A 23,666-nucleotide genomic window follows, 5' to 3' on the forward strand; every position below is an offset into this window, starting at 1 on the left:
AGTCAAGTTCTTATACTAAGAGTCTCTCATAAAGCATGTCAGCATGGGAAAGAGAGCTGTGTCTTTCCTCCATGAATGTTGCACCAGAGCCTCCTACTGGGAAGAGCCAAACGAGGTCACTAAAGGAGGCCCAAGTCATCAAGGCAGGGGTAAGACCATCTTGAAATCCTTACCTGTGAACCTGCTTATCAGACAGTGACAGATTTATTCTGTCCCCCGTGCTGGGCAATGACAGTACCACAGTCAAAAGGTAGCAGGAAGGAAGGAGAGAAGGGAGCGGTATGGTTCTTTGACCTTTAAGAACAGAGCAAAGGTGGAATTTACCAAGGGGAAACGTGGTGAGCTAATGGTTGTCCTTGTGTCCATGAACTGAAATAGCCAAAAACGAAGAGGGTGGGATAGTTTTTCCAATTCTTTTAAAGGAAATGTATTTTGAATACATATTGAATCTAAAATAATTTTCTACTCAATTTCCAACCAATTCATTGAACTGAAGGAAGAGATCAGAAATGAAATGAAATTCTGATATACATTTAATGTAACCTAAAAAGAAACTGACAGGAAAAATAAAATTTCAGATGTTTTTTATTCAAAGGTTCTCAAAAGAAATAAAACAGAAAAAAGCTAACAATCTGATCAAATGTACAGTTCAAAAATGTCTTTTGGCGTTTAACAACAAGTCCTAGGAAAGAAAACTACAGAGTTATCTTGAACCGGACAAATAAGTTACCACTGGCAAGTTTGTGGCACTAGTAAAACAAAAATAAAAAATTAACTCTCTTGATCATATAGATATCTCTATGAAAATCTTTTTTTTTCAATCTGTACAAAAGGTCTTTCTTCATAAATTAATTTTTTTTATAATTTAATGGCTGTCTACTATGTGATGTTTAACTGATTTTTTTTTCTTTTTTTATGTACAGAGGTTATGTTTCCCAAATCTTACCCAGACGAGTATGGCACTTAGTTCAGACATTTCTAGCAGCAGATTTTCCCTCTTCTCTAACTGAGCTATCAAATTTCTGTCTTAACTAATGCAAAAATATCAAGTAGTGAGAGACCCAGGTTTATAACGTACTAGGTACAAAGAGGGTGCTGCGTTCGGTCTGGACTTTCACAAAGCAGTAATATTCCAGGGAGCATAGAACCAATAATACCACAACTTTAAAAAAAGGAAACAAAAACAAAAACAAAAACACATTTCTCTTATGACTATGTAATTTTCACTAGAATCTACACTTCTCAGAGCAGCAAGGACTTTTGAAACTATGAAATGTCACTGACATCTATAATCAAATACAAGCATAAATTTTAAGAACTAAAAAATACTCGAAAGAAATAACTGCTTAGGCCTAGCTCCTGAGCTAGGAAGGATTTGGTCTGTGGAAACAGGGAGGGCCAGCAACCTGTCCCAGCACAAAAGAAAATAGACTCTGAGGTAGATAACTGATCACACACAGTTGACCAGACAAGCACACAGTTTTGGAAGACAACTTAATTTACCATTGCTTTTCAAACATACGCAATTGTCTCAATAAAAGACCTTTAATAACAGTGAATTATCTTCTAGGTACTAAAGTAGAAATAACTGTGTATTTATGAATCAGGAATTTCATAGTTTCAAAATTGGTTTTTCTTTACACTGAACACTTGTAGTGATGATGTAAAGTGTGGCACTGCTTGGATCCAAATCTTCCTTCATGCTTTTTTGTTTGTGTGTGTCCATACATCAATTAAAATTAGAAAACCTAAATGCAAAGGTACAAAAAAGGCACATTCTCCTAACCGCAAACTGGTCCGGCAAAAATAAAGAGCACAGAAGATGTGATGCTGAGACTAGTTGGAGCTACTGGTTACTGGCTCTTCGGTCTTTGGTGAAGTTACCTTTAAAAGTGCCAAGTAATTTTTATTTCTCAAATTTACGTAATAGAGAGAGCTAGTAGCCAATCATTTTGCTTCTATTCATATCTCAGCTTTATGTTTGAAGATAAATCCTTACTTTTAGCTTTTGCCATTTAGTTGCAATAGCAACATTTTTTTTTTCTCGGTTTGCCAGATCTCAGGCGTCATTCTCATTCTAAAGCACTATCATTAGTATAAAGGAAGGACGAAACATTCGGTGACTCCCCTCCCCCACCCCCCGCCCCCTGCCCCGACGCGCTACCTACACTAAATCTAGAACATCAAGTTAGTTTTTTTTTTTTTTTCCTGAAAAAAGGCAAAAAAGACTTTACATTGCATCATACAGCAGATATCCTAAATCAGTCAAACTATCAGAGGAAACTGTTGGCGTACAGCCTTACAAACAATTCACCCTATTAAAAGTTCCCCAGTCAGAAAATGTGTTTCACACAAAACAGTTTTCCCTTCTTGCATTTCACTACCTTACACATTATGTGAAAAATCATTAAAAACACCTACTACATATTTAAAAAAGCCAAAATTTCAGCAACTTTTATTGACTACCTTTTAAAAGCCCTATGCTGCTGTTTTACAAGGCATAATAGACCAGCCCATTTGGTCAAAGCATTCTACATCATTAGTTTGAACTAACTTTTACTGAAACAGCTACAGCATCAAAAGAGTTAAGGCAAATTGGAATTCATAGAAAAGGATAAGACACTTCACACGACGTGGGAAGGAAAACGGAAAGCTAAGAAAAGAGACACTGGCGGTAACACTCTCACTGCAAGCACAGAACACCAGGGGTGAAGTCGGACTATTGAAACGTCAGAAAGCCCATTTCATACAGCGGAAAAAACACAAACGAAACACAAAATGAACAAAACCACAAGAATCCGGTCATGCACTTGAGTAAGCCTTCATGGTCTTTGTGCATACCCAGAGAATTGAAGTTTTCTTTTCTTTTTTTTTTCCCTTTTTTCTTTTTTTTTTCTTTTTTTGCATCATAACATTTGATAAAAATCTTTTGTTTTTTTTTTTTGCTTATTTTTTTGTTTTTTGTTTTTTACTAAAATAAACCTGTTCAGGGGAACAGCTACTAGATGAATTTAAGGGTTTTATGCACCTTATAGAACTTATAGCAAAAATAGTTTTAGTTGATTTCATTATAAATAACGTTTTCAAGAACCTGTGCAAAACTGTCAATAATTTCCTAAAGCACAATTGATCAGAAAAATCCATGATTGTTCAGCCTTCACAACCTTCTTCATGTAAGAACACCCTTCTGTACATCTGGAAGAGAAAAATATAAAAAACAAATGCTCTTGTAACATTTGATGTAACAGACCATAGACCTTTGTCATCTCTTTCTTGTTTTAAAGACATATATGTTTGAGAAAGGATCTGCTCATCACTGGTGGGAGGTCAGTAAGTGCAAATTCTGGAACTGAGGGTCACTTTCTATGTCCCGAGTCCACCTTTCAAATCTGAGGCCTGCAACATACTTCACCAGGGCAACCTAGAAACCCAAGTGTTCATCCCACACAGTTGTTCAACATAATCTGCATGGCAGAGTGACAAGTTTTGAGACATGTGGTTCAAGTGAGAGTGGGGAAAGCAATCTATCAATCTAAGGACACTCACATTTGATTTTGTCAAGACACTGCTAGTCTTGTAACACTAGACTAAGCAAAATCTTACACTGTTTTTCCTTCAGTCTGTGAGCATTAATATAAATACAGGAGATATATACATGTATACAAGTATATATTTTCTCACACACACATATCTATCTATCTATAAAAATGTAGGACAAATTTGGTACCTGGTATTCTCTGATTATGTTACTGATTTTGGGGGCAGATAGGAAGGGAGAGAGAGCAAACATACATTTGACTTCAATATAAGGCACTGTTCTTTTTGGACAGAATACTTAATTCTGACCACAAAATCACTGATTTTAAGATTTCAGTAACACTGGATTCCCTTGCCATGACTGAAGCAGCGTGACCAGACCTGAGTGGTTTTAAGTACCATTCTGATAAAATCATCACAGCCTTTCCTTGACTTGAGCCCTACATGATGGAGATCGTTCCCTCATACCTCACAGTTACTTATTGGGTTGAAAGGTATATGGAGAATGGTCATTAGACGTCTCCACAGTCACCTGCTGTTGACCACTCGCCTCCTACAACAAAGCAGAACAGATGAGACATGTGAGCAATGAAATCCAAACTCTATTACCCAGATTGGACTGAGTTCCACATCGTAAAGACAAGCACTGCTTACAAGTGACTTTCTTAATGTCATATAGAGCCTTCAAGGTTAATTACTTCCCTAAGGAGTTTAAATGTCTGATAGACCCAAAGAACCTCTTCCAACTTCTATGAGTTGTCTCTTCACATCAAACTACAATTTATTAAACAAATCTCTTATCCTTTGGGGCCAGATGTGACTTGGATCTCAGTAATTTCAGATTTTACAATTTGAAATATAGTATGCATATGCTGTATATCACCGATGATACTCAGTGGGGTCTCAGACTGTACCTTATGATCAAACACATTAACAGGTCTGTGCTGAAAAGTAGGAATATACAGTGTAAATGGGGCAAAGATCTTGTCTTGTGTCAGTTCAGCTGGGCTTCTGCCACAGGTCAGGTTTTGCTGAAGTAGTTACAAAGAAAATTCTTAAAATTTGTTTCAGCACTGCAGATACGGATTGTGGGTTCCAGTAACTGTGGTTGCCAATATCTGCACAAATTTAAATCATTTAGAGGCAAACAAAACAAAAGAAAACAAAACATAAAACCCTACCTCCCCTGTCATTCAGCCACAATCCTAGGGCTGTTTTTGGAAATGGAACCTATGGGATGTGACTAGCTGATGGGATCGACTGCGTAGATGAATTTCCTTAGAATTTCAAGGATACTTTGCAGGAAAACACTACGCTTTCTGCCCAACTTGAATTCAAGTGTCAGATTTCTTCCATATTAATATCATACCAGTATCTTCCGTAACAAGAACTAAGAGTTTACTTAGCTCTATTAAGTCTTCTACAAAAACCGGTATGGTTTGTTTTTTATCCCTGTTAAATTCTGAAATATTTTTTCCAAGTATTTAATTGTAACAGATTTTTATAATTATTATTATTGATATAATCTTTGGTACCAGGACTACCTCCAGCTTTATATTAATTAGCCTGGAAGTATCATTTTATAGGAGACAGGATAGAGACTTGAGGGGGTAATGAAATGTGCTACAAGCTTCAGTTCAGTTCAGTCGCTCAGTCGTGTCTGACTCTCTGCGACCCCATGAATCACAGCACGCCAGGCCTCCCTGTCCATCACCAACTCCCGGAGTTCACCCAAACTTAGTAAATATTAAAATATTTCAGGGAGTCCTGGGGGTGTGGCTTGGATATTGCTATGCTAATCTGTATGCAGAGAATTATACTTCATCGTTGAAAACAACTCTAAGCATACACTCCCTCTAAACTCAGTTCTTTATGCACGTGTTTCACTTTTGATTTGATTCTTCCTTGAGTTCTGATTTACCCACTTCTGAAACTACTCTTTGCCATAACGGCCCCTGGACGGTGTCTACCAACCTCCACAGGAACCGCCGCCGTCTGCACATGTGTGTACTGTGGCAAGTAGGCCCCTTGCATAGCTGATGTGGCAGGCATGTACTGAAAAGGAGAACACAGTCAGGGTGGCCAGTGATAAGCCTGGGTGGAGAGCATTACAGTTTCTCATCCTCAATAACTCAGTATCACTAATGCGCTGTTTTAATCTAGAAAATCTCTCCCTCAAAGAACCTCATTCATTTCCAGCAGCTGCCTGAATTAGAATTGTTCCCGTAAGTGAAGACCCAAGAAGTAAATGATTTAGATCTTCAGCAGGTCACTGAAAAATGGGAAAAAAATGGAAAACGGACCCTTGCTTTCCTGATGCTGAAAATTATCCTTCTCCAAAGGCAGGAGAGATTTCTCATTCGATGTATGTGGCCCTGGTTTAGCCTTGACGAGCTGCTGCTGTTGGCTGCGAACGTAAGCAAAGAAAATACTACCCTTTGTTTTATTAAGTCACCACAGATATGGTCTCAATTAAAAGCCTTTGGTCATCTTACCATCTAAATGCTACACATATCAAACCTGGAAATTAATCTGATATCAGCACAACTCCATACCCAACTGCTACCCAGGACTCGGGGAAAAAGTCAATACTACGATTGTGATTCAGCGCCCCTAAAACCCATACAAGTGGAAGTAAGTGAGGAAAAAATCCCCTGCCTTTATTAACATGTATCACCTTCATCTTTGGCTTCATGAGACCAGGTCTGCCAGTGTGAATGAATGATACCAGTTATTAGGGCTACAAGTGGTCTTGTTTGGATGCTATATTCTGATACAGGAGAGACAGATAGCCAGACGACAGACCTTTAGTTCATCAATTAATCAAGAAATCTCTGAGTATTTACTATGTGGAAGGCAGTGTGGGAGGTGAGAGGGGATCAGATACAATCTCTGGCATCACAGAGCCTATAAGTGGTAAGGCAAACCAGGCTGCGCGAATTTAGCCTCCTCTGTAAGCTGAGACATAGGACATTAATTTGCCACCTACTGTTCCGCTGCTGCCAAGTGACAGATGACTCATCTGCTGCGCCAGAGGACTGATCATAGAAGCAGGCTGTAGTGACATGGTGTGCTCCATGGAGGGAGTCAACACGGCACCCTGGGGAGTCAGACAGAGCAAGTGAGACACACTGAGGGAGGTGCGGAATTCTGGAACCACCTTTTCCGTGGGAAATGGCTTAGCCTGCTGCAGAACATGAAGCAAAATGAACCTCCCTTCAAACTTGTAAACTGTGACATAAGCAATTTCTTAAAAATCGTCTAGATTGTGCTTTCTGATACTTGTAAAATCTTTGTTTAGCTGCATGTGAGATCTAGCTCCCTGACCAGGGATCAAACCCAGGTCCCCTGCATTGGAAGCATGGAGTCTCAGTAACTGGACCACCAGGTTACGTCTCCCTGAGACTTTTCTAAAGAGCACGCACTTCATAGAAATCCCTCTATTAAATACCTCTCCCTTTCTCTTCACTTAACTGTAAAGCAAGCTAGTCCACGGGGGGACTATGTGCTGTGACAGGAAACACAAACTACTTTGGGCTGGCCAGGGTTACAACATACTTAATTCATTTTTAAAGTAAATGACAGTGGATGCTTTATGCAGCCACAACACAATATACTGCATATTATAAATACAGCATCTTGTTTAAAAATGTTAAAAAAGTAGTCATTTGATTCAAGGTCAGGCTGTTAGGGTCAGGATCACAGTCTTCATTCACTGTTTCTCAGAACTTGCAACTGTAATTTGGTGCCAGGGGAGGGAAGCAGATTCAGATATAATTAATAATCTAATTTCAGAATCTTTGACTACACTGGAAAAAATTCTGGTCTTCAAAAACAAAATTAAACATAGCTGTAAAGCAATTACCTTCCAATTAAAAATAAATAAATAAATTAAATTAATTAAATATAGTTAAAAACACAGAGGAGAAGTGAAAAAAAAAATCACTCATACAACCCAGCCTATCTCTAATACATGGCTGTTAGCAGTGTCTGGGTAGCACTGCATGGATTCTGGCTTCCACATATTTTTACAGAGTTGCAACCAGGTTCATATGAAATACGAAACTACTTCATATCCTGGGTTTTGCTTTTTGACATTTCATTATCAATATTTACCTAACTTTCTGCCTTGCTCTCATTATCATTTTTAATGATTCCTTAATGGCACCCCGATTTTATATGAAATTCAATTAGTTCTATTTCTGGATTTCTGCATCTTCTCTAATTTATCTTATTGTAATATTCTTACAGATTATAGCATTCCTCTCACTTCTGCAATCACCCAGTTACCTGAGGATGCAATTACTCTAATACATCATACAATTATTAATGTTGGGTTTTGGGTATACTGCGACTGACTCATCATCCCTTAAAAAGTTATTTATTGATAGTTAGCTACACAATTGAGGGTAAAAGCTGATGTGCAGGAACTGAATAAATCTGGGTGGGGAAAAGGAAAGACTTTCCAGGTGGGTCCTTCTGCACACACTGCTGCTGTCTCAGCACACACTACAGCTGCCTGTCTCTAACAGGTAAGCCCTCCTTCCTCCAGGAGAAGATTGCCAAAGGATGCAGATTCATGTCAGAGACAGTAGTTGTGTGAAAGTCGCTCAGTCATGTCCGACTCTTTGTGACCCCAAGGACTACACAGTCCATGGAATTCTCCAGGCCAGAAAACTGGAGTGGGTAGCCTTTCCCTTCCCTAGGAGATCTTCCCAACCCAGGGATCGAATCCAGGTCTCCCGCATTGCAGGTGGATTCTTTACCAACTGAGCCACCAGGGAAGCCCAAGAATACTGGAGTGGGTAGCCTATCCCTTCTCCAGCGGATCCTCCCAACCAAGGAAGCAAACCAGCAACTCCTGCATTGTAGGCCAATTCTTTACCAGCTGAGCTACCACGGAAGCCCATGTCAGAGATCACTGGTTATTAATATATTTCATAAGAATTTTTTCCCTTAAAAAATTTTTAATGTGCATCATTCAAAAGTGACTGGTAACATGTGAATGACTCAGAAGTCTATAAAATTCAGGAGTTTCCTGCTGCTCTTCCTCATTCATCTGTAGGAGCTATTGTCCAAGAAGGCCCCCAAATGAAAAATGAGCTGATTTCTAGCATTCCCGAATAGGACAGCACAGAGTACCTGGGATGTAGACTGCCGTGGGCGTTTGTGTGGCTTAGTGGGTGGATGTGGGTAGATACATGTGTGGGTGTGTAGAAACACATGTGTGCACGTTTATACAGACAATATAACACATATAGATACATCATCAGAGAGCTCCTCTCCTGGGTCATCAACTAAACATGCTTTTTCTCCTTCTTCAAAGTCATCTCAGCAACTTCGTGTTCAGAACGTGTCCCTGCTCTGCGGTTTCACATGCTCGGTCTAACACTGCGTGTTGTCCTCTTTCGGAAGTTGTCCTAAAGAAATTCCTGTCTCATTTTAAGGCCAAGAACAATGTGCTTTTTCCTATGCAACTGATCTGTGTTATAAGCACTATGAGCTATACTGATTATTAAGATTCCCATTTTGCACTGGTTATTTGAAAGCTTAGACTCACTTTGTGGCTGTTTTGTGGTGAGCATCCAGAGTATTGTATTAGGCATCCTTAGTCTTTTTTGTGATTTTTATTTTTTACCTTTACTTTTCAACATTCTAAACTCATGTTTTAATTCAACAAACTGGATTTTATGTATTTTTGAAATATACATTCAATATACTACCTAATAAGGTGAAGTGTAACTCATTCAATTTAAAAAATGTAATATATATGTAAGTACAGTACATGCGATTGTCACTAAAGAAATTATATTTGTTATTTACCCTCAGGAGGTGTTACTACTTTAGTATTTAAAATTTCCATGGAGAGGTTAAGACTGATGAAAAAACTCTAGGTCAATTTTGAACACTTTATAAACAGAATGTAGACAAACAGAGCTATTTCATCACAAGTATGGTTAAAAATTTTGCAATTTAAAAACTTTAAAATTTAAAAATTCAGTGGAATGATCTCCTACACTTAAATTCTCATGGATTTCAAATCTAACTTAATGTCAACTACCAATCTGTTTTAAGACAAGGTGAGTCAAAGTTTTATAATGAACTTATATATTCTCAATATCCCATATTTAACATTTCCCAAATCCTATACCACCTTTGCACAAATGATTAAAACCCAGAGAATCGTTTTTAACTTATACATAGCTTACTTGAAAACTACAAAGCCATTAAGATGAAAAACTTACGGGGTGCTGTAGGATATATGGTTGAGGTTGCATCCAGGAAGGACTTTGCACCTGGAAAAGGAAGGATTTTGGAAGAAACATTGATTTCCATAGGAGCACTACTTATTTCTCTAGAGCTCTTTTAATCATGTTAAAATCTACAGGAGGAAAATAAAGAAACAATACTATCAACTGATTATAAGGATTTAATTTAAGGCAGTTAAGAGTTCTTGACAAACTGATCACTCCGAATAGGATGAAATGATTATTCAAAACCAAGTTCCATCTGCCCACTGAAAAAGTATTTGAGTATCAAGCACCGAAGAGGTAAAGGCAATAAAACATGGGCCCCACCCTCAAGAAATGTACTATCTAAGCAAGGAAGATAAACAAGTAAACAACTCAAAGAAACAGTGAAAAGTGTTACAATCAAGGTAGGAACATAGGTGCTTTAGGAATACAGAGGAATGAAAAATCATTCCAGCACATCTTACTAGAAACCAACCCTTAAAGTATGTGCTTATTTTAAGAGTAATCAAATTCAACTCCCTTTTGGTACCCAGGACATTGTATTTCAGAAACTTGTCTGGTGGTCAATGATTTTTAGTTAGTGTGAAATATAAAAATCTGAAATTCATATTTTGGAAATTAAACTTCAGTAACTAGAGCCTGACATCTACAGTTAAAAGAATATCTATACAGCAGACCCTCTGGACTGAGAAATGACTGAGAGTCAGATTCTGTGGCAGGGAAGAAAGAAGGGTTGTTTCTGCCACTCTAGAGAAAAGGCTATCGGCCCATTTCTTGATACCCAAAGCTTTCCTGAGGTTGGATTTCAGAATAAGCTTGTCTCTTAATTCTTGAGAACAAAACCCTCCTGCATCTCATCCCTACTGTTAACTAAGAGGTTCCACAGAGAGGACACGGGGAAGAGTCACGGGGGAAGAATGGATTGTGATTTACCTTGACAGCAGAGCCCCGATACTTGCTTTCTCTGGTTTCCTTTGCCACCTAAGGCAGACCAAAGTTAAGTGCTTCTGCCTCATTAGCATTTCAGTTATCTGGACTGCAGCCTTTCCCCATCGGGATATTGGTGGTTTCTTGCAGATGCCAATTTCTCAAATCCGATTGTATTAATATAAGCATATAGTGGTTTAGTGGAAAAAGGCCCGCTCCAACACGAGCACCAGGCCTTCACGGAAAACATCACGGGGAGGCAAGCAGCTCCCTGCATACCCCAATTTGGGCCAGATGCACTCATCCGTGGTATATTTCTGTGGTCCTGATAATCTAATAGCTCATATCATCATGGGGTTAGGGAGCCATGACATCTAATCCAATTTTCTTTCTGAAGCAACAAATCTGCTGCTGTCAATTTCTTTTCCTCAATTTTCCCTAACTATAAAATGGGAATAATAATCTATGTTCTCTATTGGTTCTTTATTCTCTTTTGAATCATGAATCCTTTTGAAAACCTGATGAAGGAAATAGACCTTTCCCTCTGCACCTGACTGCACACATACCAGTGACACTTTGCATTTAAGAGAATCACAGATCACTTAAAGCCCATTTTCTGACCCCAATGGGCCCCTGAACTTATGGGGTTGAGGATCTAACAAGTAATGCCACTGGGGGCCAGGCAATTGGAATGAAATTCCACACATCTTAGGGAAACAGATTGCCCAGGAAAATAAATCAGGCCTTTGTAATGAAATGCTGTTTCCAGTTAGGTCTATCAATCTATTAACAACACTGGTCTCCTAATTTTCTTCTACTCTATGAAATAATTCTGTGGCCAAAATGGTCATTGCCATTATAATAAAGACAGAAAAAGAGGTTGTGAGGAGATACATTGACAGCTATAAATATCTACGGTGCATACACTGAAATTAATATGCACAATCTTTCATTTGCCTGAGAATATGCTTACTTGTCCCTATTAGAGCTTGCAAAGTTCAAATAGTTAAGAAAGAAGACTATCCTTTAAGATCAGACACAAGAATTGTTAATTAGGGAAAATGCACTGCAGCAGATCTCAGTGAATCTCAGATAGGCAAGGAAAATAAACAAATCTTAAGTTCAAAATCATTAGCGAGGGATTAAATGAGTGAGTGCTACACCGAGCAGATGAGCAGATCGAAGTAGCAGCGTAAGAAACTTAACAACCCAAGGAGATAAAAGACAATGAGTGACGGCTCAGAGAAACGAAGTGAGAAGAACCTAGAAGCTGAGGGAGGCTGTGAATGCTACTTTACAACTTCAGTTTTAGTGCATTTAAACATTTCTCTTTGTTATTCAGAGCTACTTTTATGCTTTTAGACAGACCACCTTCGCTATATTGCTTGCGTTGACTAATCCATTATTTAAAAAAGCAGAATGGATATACTCTGACCAGCCAGTTAATCCTGGATGTAAAGTGTAAAGGATGATAATAATCATAGCTAACATTTACTGAGTGCTAATCATATGCCAGGTACTGGGCTGAGCTCTTTACACAGATAATCTCCTTTAGTTGTTATCATAAGCCTATGAGATAGAAACTATTATTATCCCCATTTTAAAGATGAGGAAACTGAGGCTTATAGACGTGAAATTACACAGCTATTAGATATTATCCCTTACCACCAGAATCCAGGGTTACAATATCTAATTCAATTGTTTTAAAGACAAGAATACACAAAAGTTTAGTCACACAGGATCTCAACAGTTAACGGAAGTGTATTCCTATGTCTGTAATTGACTCCTTTGGTGTTCCTTTCTGGGCCAAGGTGCTGACCTTGTGAGAGGCACTCTGATATGGGAGGAGAAATGCATGTACACCCAGGATTCATGGAGAATAGGAGGTACCCCTCCCATAAAACCACATCAGTGTAATCACAAGGTGCTGAAGGTGATCTTGGTTCTAAGTTGGGAGTGTAAGGTAAAGCCTCTTCAAAAATAACCTAAATGGGAAGCCGCCTCCCCTTTTTTGGGCTCAAGTCTCATTGCATTGCTCATTTCATGTTATCTAATAGAGACATATCTTCATTTATTAGCATATTTACTTGCTCTTTTGTTAGTTTCTGCTGACAAATTAACAAAGGAACAGTGCAGATCTATTCTGTATTTTACCGAACGGCAATTCTCTTCCAGTTTCAATGTCTGGGACACATGGTGTCCAGCGGCAGGGCCTGTTGTAAAGGAAGCATCTGAGTTTGTCCCAATTCTAAAATGTTATAATTTCAAAAACTGACAACCATTTCCCTTTGTTGCACATTATCCTAAACACAAAAATAAATCACTCTGTCAAATAAAAAGCAGCTAATTCTAAATTGGATATCTAAGCTGGCTAACGTTTGACTTAAAATTTCATTATAAATGTTCAAAATTTTAAGATACATATAAACATAGCAGTGATTCATGTTTGGCGAGTTGTCATACTCTTGATGAATCCTAAAGGTACAAACCTGGTAGGCAGATACAGGAGATGCAATATAGGGTGTAATAGAAGTTTGAGTAATCATTCGGTTTGTAGCAATACTGTATGGTGAAGGATAAAATCTAGAACAAACACAAAAGCCTTTATTAAGTAATCCTTTAAGCACAATCATTCATGGAATAAACATCTGATATTTTCCACCTTCACATTTTCCCTCTGGCCATTATGTATTATCTTAATGACATACCCATTCTGTATAGCAGCTGTGGTTGGGTCATAAGTAAGTGTCATTCCAGCCTATGGGAAAGAAAAAGAAACATTCATCTGCAAAGGTACAAATTAAAAATTCCATTTCTCAGACTCATGGCAAAAAAAATGGGGGTAGTTTAGTATTTTATAAAATTGAGAGTTTATGTTAGACACACGTAATTATAAACTCAACATGAGAATTAGGCTCTAGATTGGCACTATACAACATAGCAGCCCTTAGTCAAAGACAGCTATTTAAAATTAAATGAAAAGCTGAGTCCCTCTACCATACCAGCTACATTTCAAATCCGTTACAAGTGACTAGTGGTAATCACGGGACAGTACAGACTGTAGAACATTTCTACTGAATGGCAGTTCGTTAGACATTCTTGAACACCAATATGTTACTCAAAATAAAAACAAAAGAACAATTTATTTATGGCTACTATGGAGGAATGGAGGGTCAACATTTTTATTAAGAAATTGAGCTCTTTTTCTAAAGAACATTACTGAAAAGAATTAGGTAAAAAAACCTGAATGACAAATATACTATTTATTTTAATAATATTTAAAATAATTTCTAAATAATTAAAACTGTAATTCTAAGAAACCATAACATTGAAGATCACTTGTGTGGTGGGCTGCTGTGAATGGGGTTGCATAGAGTCGGACATGACTTAGCATGCATGCATGCACTGGAGAAGGAAATGGCAACCCACTCCAGTGTTCTTGACTGCAGAATCCCAGGGACGGGGGAGCCTGGTGGGCTGCCGTCTATGGGGTCGCAAAGAGTCGGACACGACTGAAGCGACTTAGCTGTAGCTGTAGTTGTGCATTTCTTACAGCAATTTAAAATGCTATTTTTTAAAAAAGTAAATGTTGCTAACTGGTAAACATGGCTGTTCCCACCACCTACTGTCTGTCGGGAGAATCATCACTCCCTTAGTTCTGTATTCACTGTGAGAAGTCCTCACGTGACACTATCTGGATAATGAAGTTTGAACCCTAGCCTCTATTTTAGAAATGTGATAACCACATCAAGATGCTGCGCGGGTAAATATTCTCCTATTTTGTGTGATGACACAGCCCCACAGAAGTTTCAAGAAAGGACTTACAAGTCTCACCTCTCCTTCTCTGTGCCAGGGCCGTCCATTTGGGATATATTTGTTTGGGTTCTGTCTCTTCTTCTGTCCGCCATCCGCAAATTTACACAGTAACGGTTCTGTAGGAGCTGAATAAACAGGGAAAAATAACAGGAAACCAGAACTGTATGTGTCTACAAGTGACAAAATGTAACTGAATTCTTTTTTTTTAATAGGAGCAGTGTCAGTGCTCGAAGGGAACTGAGAGAATACGTCAAGGCAAAAGTTTATTCAGACCCTTAGAAGAGGATCCACTGGTGAGAAATACAGTACACAAAATGTTATTTACTTCAAACTGGAGTGTAATAAAACATTTAAAGAGCTACTCCGAGGAGGCAAAGGCAGTTTTTGATTCACTCGTGTATTTCTTTAGGTGTGGGCACTCTTCTCTTCATTCTGGGCCCTCTTCAACTCCATCTCTGTAAATCTTCAAACGTGACTAGCACTCTCAGCCTCCCCTCCTCCTCCACTTAAAAATGCTCCCATTATTTTCCATTATAATTCCTCGGAGAGGTCTTCACTTCCTCCAGGAGAAAACAAGTTCCCCTGTATACTGCTCACACTGTACTTTTTTTTTTTATAGGCGCTTACTATTTATTCATACGATTTAAAATTTTTTCTTTAATTTTTAAAAAATTGGAGTGTAATTGCTTTATAATGTTGTGTTACTTTCTGTGTTACAACAACATGAATCAGCTACAGGTATACATACATCCCTTCCCTCTTAAGCCTTCCTCCCACCCTCCCTTCCTACCCTTCAGGTCATCAGAGAGCACAGAGCTGAGCTCCCTGTGCTAAACGGCAGCTTCCCACCAGCTAGCTATCAGTGTATATATGTCAATGCTACTCTCAGTTCACACGCCCCCCCGCCGCCCCCGCCACACTGCACTTTTATTTGGAGCATTTATAATACTTTGTGAATGTGGCAATCTGTCTGGTGTCTATCTCCCCTCCAGAGTGTAAGCTCCGTGGGGGCAGTGACTTCTGTTCATCCGTGTTACCTCTCGTGCCTAAGTGTCTGGCATATTGCAGGCACTTACTCCCTCTTGGGTGAATCGCGAATGAATACAAACAGGTTTTATTTGGAGGCTATAGCAGGGAAACAGCTGTACCTGCCCACCCTCTTTAAAGGCTTTTTTGGGCCTTTAATCCTCCCACTTGGAGTGCTTTACAATATATCCGCCTCATAAAATGATTCCAAAAAACTGTCAAAGAAAAGCAAAAGGTGCTTAAGATGCACAGACTTTTCTCACCAGGGTTACGTCTTCATTAGCCAAAAAAAAAAAAGAAAAAAAAAAAAAAAAGGCAACGACACAGTAGGCCACCCATAACTTCTCCTTTTTAAAAATGTTTTTTTTTCTATAATGGAAACAGCAGTGTATTCCTAAAAGTTGCGCATGTTTCGGTATGTTTCTAGTTAACGTAATAAAGATAAGCACACCTTCGTGTCTGGCTCTCACATTCAGTCCTTTGTCTACCGTGGAATGGTGATTACTACTTTCAAGTTCTGTTTCAAAGTTAAATAACCATGAAGAGAAAAATATTACTTGTGGAAAATTTACTCCTTTCTCCTTTGCCTCTTATTATCCTAATTCATCTCTTATTTTATATCACTATTACCCACCCACTAATGACAGGGTGTGGAAGCAACAGTGTCTCTCCATACTGCTCTGCCAAAAAAACAAAACATAACCAAAACCCCGCTGCCACTCCTCCCTGCAGGCTGTGCACGGGCACTCCTTTCCCCTCTCCCCCGCTGAGCTGCTCCAGAGAGACGGGCTGGCACGTGAGCGCAGGTCTGAATGGCAGCTGTACTGCTATGCATGTCTGGAGGTGATGGCAAAACCGTCCTGTGTCTGGTGAGACACGTGTGCCCCACCATTCACAAGGGGGCCCCGAGTTTCCCTTCTGACTCCATTACCTCCCCCACCCGCTGATTTCCTGAGCGAGGAACTTCCATTCTTCCATTTAAGGCAAGCCGGGTGTGATGGAAGATGGATAGGGGCCAAATCCTACATTCCTAAACCACATTCTCTGTCTCTTCAAACAAAAAAAAAAGCTACTGACTTTTGGAAATTTCCACCTCCACCAACAATCACTGAAGGTAAAGTAAATGGATGCAGTGAAACCAGAGAGCTTTCTAATCACTGACCATGCTTTTAATCCTGCAACTGGCTCTTCAGAATCAGATGGAAATGGGACGGAGAAAATATGACATTCAAGCACAAGTGAAGAGAGTCCCTGTCGAGGCCAGCGATGCCTCATCCTTGACTTCTGAGGACAAACTGAGAACTTAGAGAGAAATAAGAGCTCGCTCTGCACTGATCTGGAAAGGTCCTTATAGTAACAAATGCTTCCTCCAATGACACCTGAGGGTTTTAGGATTCTGCCTCCCCATAACCTTGTGGAGCAAGACAGAGTAAACTCTGGTGCCGGCACTTTGTGCGGCTTCACTTTGGGGAAGTGATTTTATCTAGAGGCATTATAAAGATCAGCTCCGAGACTGAAAGTCGAATTAAAAAAAAAAATTCCCTTCAAAGGGAACAACGCAAATACACCATTTTTCCTCCATTAGCAGAGAAAGAAGGTGACCAGGTCAGACTCATTCTGGAAGTTCCCCAGGGCTGCCCAGGCAGGCAGGTGCGAATGGAGGCAGTTGGGGAGCCATCGTTGGGGAGTGCCAAGGCTGTGCCTTTGCTGAGAGGCCAAACCGGCCTTCCCTATCTGTGGGAAGGTACTCCCAACACATTTTCATTCATCTCTACTAAGCTCTGTCAACGAAAAAGCAATTTCAGGCAACAATCAAGCCTGCTAAAGATGTGTAACGAGGAGGTAAACATCAAGTGAGCAATGACATGTTTGCAAATATATCATTTAAAATGAAACAAATGGAACAGAATGTAGTTGAATCTTTCAAAGTGAATTACATTTGCTACATGATTCCGCACTGTCATTAAGATATTTTCCTTCCTCTAAAACCAAAAAGGTAAGTCATTAAAACAGTGTGTCTATTGGCAGGTGTCCCATATCTTAGGATAACAAATTTCTTATTTCAAAGCACTATACCCCAGTAGGAGAAGGCAACGGCAACCCACTCCAGTACTCTTGCCTAGAGACTCCCATGGACAGAGGAGCCTGGTAGGCTGCAGTCCATGGGGTCGCGAAGAGTTGGACACGACTGAGCGACTTCACTTTCACTTTCATGCATTGGAGAAGGAAATGGCAAACCACTCCAGTGTTCTTGCCTGGAGAATCCCAAGGACGGGGGAGCCTGGTGGGCTGCTGTCTATGGGGTTGCACAGAGTCGGACATGACTGAAGCGACTTAGCAGCAGCAGCATAACCCAGTAGAAATGACACAGTTTTCAGACAGTTGTTGGGTCGTTGCTTCAGGGAAAGAGGAATGCCCTAGTATCCTGTGTGAGGCAACATACAATTCTAACCACTTCTTTCCTCTATTATTATGTTCTCTGATCTGTTTCACAGTTGAAATTTTCACCAAGTGCCTGATCTCTGGCATCAACAGTCCCTCCTAAGGGGCTGTGAGCCACAGGGGGGATGCCCACGATGGCTTCCTGCACATCTCCACCAAGCTGTGTCCTTACCCATCTTCTGAAGTTCAGACTCTGCAGCGATTTATTTAGGCTCAACTGTCTTTCCTGGACACCTACACTCAACATGATTTCTAGAATGCCTGCTTTGACTAAGCACTGTAGCATGTGATCAGACCTCCCAGACATTCTCCTCACTTATCTAATCCAACTGCTTAGAAGACTCCAAGTTCTCTTCTATTTCTAACAAAGTGGAGTTTTTCCTCACCATGTTCTAACAGCTGGAGAAACGACTACCCCCCAGCTCCCATTTTTTTCCTAGCTATGCAGCATTTTATAACAGGCTCTAAGATATAAACTGTCTTTGATAGAAGCTTTTCTATCAGTTTTGGAAAAGTAGCCCACTCAGCAACTACAGGGCTTCCATGGTGGCTCAGAGGAAATATTCTCAATATTTCAGAATCTGCCTGAAATGTGGGAGACCTGGGTTTGATCCAGGTTTCTCCAGGGTTGGGAAGTGCCTCTAGAGAAGGGAATGGCAACCCACTCCATTATTCCTGCCTGGAGAATCCCATGGACAGAGGAGCCTAGTGGGCTACAGTCCATAGGGTTGCACGGAGTCGGACATGACTGAGCGACTTTCCCTTGACAGCAACTGTAATCAGCTTTCTTAATGATCATTGTCAGCTACTTTCAAAATTCCTCAATTAACAGCATGCAAGAAACTATCCAACACTCTTAAATATTTCGATCTAAGGATCCAATAAATACTATCCTTTTTTTGTATTTCCTGTTTCAGTCCCTTCTTTGTTTATAACCAAACCTTGTGGTCCTCTCTACCATGGGACACAACTCTGGCTTCTCTCTGCAGATGCATACCCTCCCACATGGGCTCTGTTAGGGTCTGTCTCTCCTTTCCTGACCCTTACAGAGTGGTTCCATATCCCATTCAGCTTTCCATGTCAGTAAAATAGTGGTTAAACAACATTCAAGTCAGGTTAAAGAGAAACCAAAAACACAATATTTTCCCATCATTCCAACATAAATATTTTAATATTCTATATTTACTACTTTTCTAAGTCTATATTTATTTTTCATTTTTGCAATGATAGGGGCCTTTCTTTTACCATTTACATTGTAGCCCTTTATCTTGCTACAGAATCTTTTTTTCTAATGGTTACATAATGTTCTATTTGAAAAGGGATCATGTATAGTTTCTTTGTTCTTATAACTAACACTGTGTGAACATCTGTGTGTGTTACATATTTTATCTCTTTGATCCCAGTGCCAAAGTGATGCTAGTGGTCAGAGTCTATGCTGGTTGGAACAATGGATCTAGATTAGTCTTTCTGGGTTTGGATTTTGGCTTTTCCATTTACTAGCTAGTGATTCCAGGCAGGTATCTGGTTTCATAATATGTGAAATGGAGACCGTTAAGAGTGCTTACTTCAAAACATTGTTATAATTAATATATATAAATATACATAAAATACACAGAACAATTCAATAAGTATTATTATCATCACTATGACAACAGGAGGAGCTCAAATTTTGAGCCGTGGCTCCTCCTTTGAATTGTTAAATTCTTGGGAGAGGAACTTCTGAACCAGAAGTTAGAAATGTTTTTAGGAACTGGCCTGTTTTCCTTGGGATTTGATTCTGTGAGATTTAAAGAGCTGGCTACGGTTGCTATGTTGGCTTGATGTAGACTAAAGAAATGTTTAAATTGTAGTTAGGGATGAAGTTACTAAAGCAAATGCCTTTTAGAAAACTGTTTCATAGTAACACCTACATCTTTAACTCAAGATCCTTATGCTTTAATAAAATCTTACTTCACTATTTATGAGGTTCCCAGGTGGCGCTAGTAGTAAAGAACCCGCCGACCAGTGCAGAAGACATAAGAGACATGGGTTTGATCTCTGGGTCGGGAAGATCCCTTACAGGAGGGCATGGCAACCCACTCCAGTATTCTTTCCTGGAGAATTAGATGGACAGAGGAGTATGGCAGGCTCCAGTCCACAGGGTTGCAAAGAGTCAGGACAGGACTGAAGTGACTTAACACACACACACCACTATTTACTGCTCCTCTCCAGCAGGACCTGACAGCGGAAAGGTGTAAAACTGACTGGAGTGGGCCTGCTGTGGGCGGGGTGTGATCCACGGTGGTAACAGCTGCCTGAAGGCAGTCTCCTCCTAAGCCTGGCACAACACTCAAAGCGTCTTCAGCTAAAACATGGGCACACTTCTAGTTGAGGTCCCTTGTCACTTTTTAAAAACCAGACTTCCCTTCTGGTAGAGAATAAGTTTTAGTTTTGGATCTGCAACAGTCCTCACCGCACTGGCCTCCCAGGATGGTTCCTGTGCTTCTGCTTTCTTGGCAATGATTTACTCATGATCTACCCTTGGAGGGAACATCTCAATAGAACACGCATTCAGACTCTGGTCTGCTGTACGCACTGGGTGAGAGAGGGGAACCATCACAATCCCAGAGGTCTGATCACACTGTCCTAAAGGTACCAGGACCACCGCATGTGTCTTCAAGTACTTCTTTTGTCCTCAGTTCAGTTCAGTCGCTCAGTCGTGTCCGACTCTCCGCGACCCCATGAATCACAGCACGCCAGGCCTCCCTGTCCATCACCAACTCCCGGAGTTCACTCAAACTCATGTCCATCGAGTCGGTGATGCCATCCAGCCATCTCATTCTCTGTCGTCCCCTTCTCCTCCCGCCCCAAATACTCCTCATCATCAGGGTCTTTTCCAGTGAGTCAACTCTTCGCATGAGGTGGCCAAAGTATTGGAGTTTCAACTTCAGCATCAGTCCTTCCAATGAACACCCAGAACTGATCTCCTTTAGAATGGACTGGCTGGATTTCCTTGCTGTCCAAGGGACTCTCAAGGGTCTTCTCCAACACCACAGTTCAAAAGCATCAATTCTTTGGCACTCAGCTTTTGTCCTAGAGTTGCCCAAATTTTCTGTTTTTAACAGAGTAAATGAAGCTTAAGCTAAACATGCAGGAAACAAAATGGGCAATAAAAACCCTTGAAAGATCTCCAGCCTTTTTACTAGATTTGTAATTTTTCCTCTAAACATTACCTTTTCTGCCTTCTGGCACTGAACAAGGCCCAAATAATTTTACCTATACGGAACGTTCCAGAACATGAGTAAAAAGCAGTTTTCAAGCCCTACCGGGCATATACCCAAACTGAAAAGTCAAGGTAACACAGAAAGCAGATGTAAAATAAGTTGGGGTCTTTGGATGGAGTCGGCTAGCAGTCACATATGCACTTCACTGGCGCTCCTTTGCCTGCACAGGAGAAGCTTCAGGCAATGCAGCAGAATGAAGCCAGCGTGAGGCTGGGAATCTAACAAGCAATTGCATATCCAGTGACTAGGCACTTAAAAAATAAAAAAAAAAAAACCTCTCTGCCCCAAGCACACAAGGACGTCTTCACACTCCATTAATGTCACGGAGAGGTCCAGAAGGAGAGACGTGGTCACACTGCCTTCTGCAGCACTGGATATGTGTGTGGCCTTTGTCCATGGGGTGTGTGTTGTGCGTGTCTCCCACAGAGGCAAAGACTGTGGGTGCAGGGCAAGCAGCCCTAGGAGAGTTCCAGCTAACATGCCATATGCATTTGCATTCTCTTCCAGGAAGGTACTGAAGAACATTTTTCAGACAAATCTCTAAATCATGACCATGAGTGACAGTGTCTTTGCCTTGGGTACATCTCCTAACTTGGACCTCAGTTCCACCCATCTCTTGTTTCTAACATGCACTGTGTGGGAAAGCACCACTATACTATTTCTCCGTAATGGAATTTATATCAACCCAATAGGACATACTGCTTTTAAATTTCTATGGAATTCACCGAGATTGTCTCACAAAGAAGTCACTGTCTCACAAAGAAGTTCTTTTACGCTCATGGTCCTTTCAAGTAAATGTGACCAAGTGCAAACCAGCTAGCACTCAAAACCAAGGTAAATCCAAACAAAAGAAAACGCTTCAGCATTTTCAGAGAAAAGTGAGAGCCTGAGTGGGGAGAAGGACAGAAGGAAAGGCATTTTCAGAAAATTCTTTTTCAACATAAACTGTAATGCATTCTTGAAGAATCTGCCCTAAGATAAAGCCTTTGTGAAAATATGGTAATATCAGACACAAAAGCACAAGATTTTTTAAAAAGCAGCTTCAGAAAGAAGACTGAATAAAACGTTGTGATGTGGTTAAGTGGATTTTTATGGAGCTCTAAACATGCATTACCAGGCCCCACATAGGGGACCGAGCTACAACACCCTGGCATGAAGACAGTGCTGGCAGACGGATGGGTGGTACTGGAGAAATGACATAGCTGAGCTCCTCCTGCTTTGCCATCTAGAAACTTTCTTTCTAGTGTCACACAGTCAGTTAACTGCTCAGTTTGCTAATTTTCAAAAAGTGTCTTTGGGGGACTATGTCTAATGTGTGTTTCTTTTCAATACTTGGTTCCAATGTCACATGCAAATCACCAGTCATGCAAGAATCGGAGTACTCTGACAGAAACCATCCTGGATAATTCTGCTTATGCCAGCTAAACAACTTGCATCATTAAATAAACCATCCTCTGACTGTATTTATGAAATGTTATGTCTGCCTAGCAATAAGCCTACATTATTTAAACATGAAAGTGGAGGCCCATTCAATTTACCCTTGTCTGACAATATTTTTTCTTTTTCATCTGGTTCTACTGAAAGTAATCATATGCACTCCATGAAGAAACCCATGTGACAAAGCAGTCAGTTAGGAAATTGGAGGGGAGAGAGAGGCATTAATAAACAGACTGTTAGTCAAAGATAATTCTTGTATTTACATGGACAGAAAACAATCCAGAGATGTTGAAAATGGTTTCAATTCTGGTGTGGGTTCTCCAGTCCACTGGAGACTTGTTTTTGGGAAAGGCTGTTCATTGAACAGTGGGCTTCCCAACCTGCACTGTACATTTCAAACTCCTGCCAAAAAAGCAGCTCAACCTCTTATAGGCAAAATCTATCCCAAAAGGCCATCAAAATAGCCAGCCACGAATCTTGTGATAAGCACCCCATATGAAAAATGCTCTTGAAAAAACCCTTTGGTAAATCTCTGATGGTACAGGGTGATGCACAGGTTTTTGGTGCCTACAGCAAAATTAAAATATAAAACACAGCCCTCACCACTAAAGAACTTGTAGTCTAGTCGGGAACCAATACTGAAACACAGGAGAGATCATCACACATCAGAAAATGGCATAAAGTTAAGTCCTCGTTTGAATAAAGAGAATGGCTTGCCCGCACAGCTGTCCTCCCTAGGGGATGCTCCTCTTGGAGAAAGAACTGATCTGGTTCTTACACCCACTCTGATCCTCAGTGCTACTTGGAAGAAACTATTCATTATTAGCTGCAAAGGTACAGAGAATCCTACAATCATTTATGTGTGGTTTGGAAATCAGGTCTTTTTTTTTTTCCTAGAATGGGTGTGACCAACAATCTTCGAATCTACTTCAAAGGAAACAGTTAAATGACACAACCATGAAGT

The 23,666-nt window shown here is 40.1% G+C and overlaps 1 protein-coding gene across 6 annotated transcripts in view; it reads right to left on the reverse strand.

Annotated features, from left to right (window-relative positions):
• Positions 1–567: 567 nt before the first annotated feature.
• RBMS1 (RNA binding motif single stranded interacting protein 1) overlaps positions 568–23,666 on the reverse strand; it is a 228,911-nt gene continuing 205,812 nt past the window's right edge. For 4 of the 6 annotated variants that reach the window (XM_055397889.2, XM_055397887.2, XM_055397893.2 and 1 more), the window contains exons 7-15: positions 14,544–14,659; positions 13,427–13,476; positions 13,208–13,301; positions 10,725–10,772; positions 9,783–9,833; positions 6,527–6,637; positions 5,512–5,592; positions 4,006–4,090; positions 568–3,195 (exon numbers count right to left, since the gene is read on the reverse strand). In XM_055397889.2, coding sequence (XP_055253864.1) covers positions 4,013–4,090; positions 5,512–5,592; positions 6,527–6,637; positions 9,783–9,833; positions 10,725–10,772; positions 13,208–13,301; positions 13,427–13,476; positions 14,544–14,659 — 629 coding nt within the window. In that variant the 3' untranslated portion in view covers positions 568–3,195; positions 4,006–4,012. The remainder of the gene's footprint in view (positions 3,196–4,005; positions 4,091–5,511; positions 5,593–6,526; positions 6,638–9,782; positions 9,834–10,724; positions 10,773–13,207; positions 13,302–13,426; positions 13,477–14,543; positions 14,660–23,666) is intronic. The other 2 variants (XM_055397892.2, XM_055397894.2) reach the window with 2 other exon arrangements.

Source organism: Moschus berezovskii, chromosome 2 (genome assembly GCF_049115385.1).
Source record: "Moschus berezovskii isolate FMDL1 chromosome 2, NW_MosBer_1.0, whole genome shotgun sequence".
NCBI lineage: Eukaryota > Metazoa > Chordata > Mammalia > Artiodactyla > Moschidae > Moschus > Moschus berezovskii.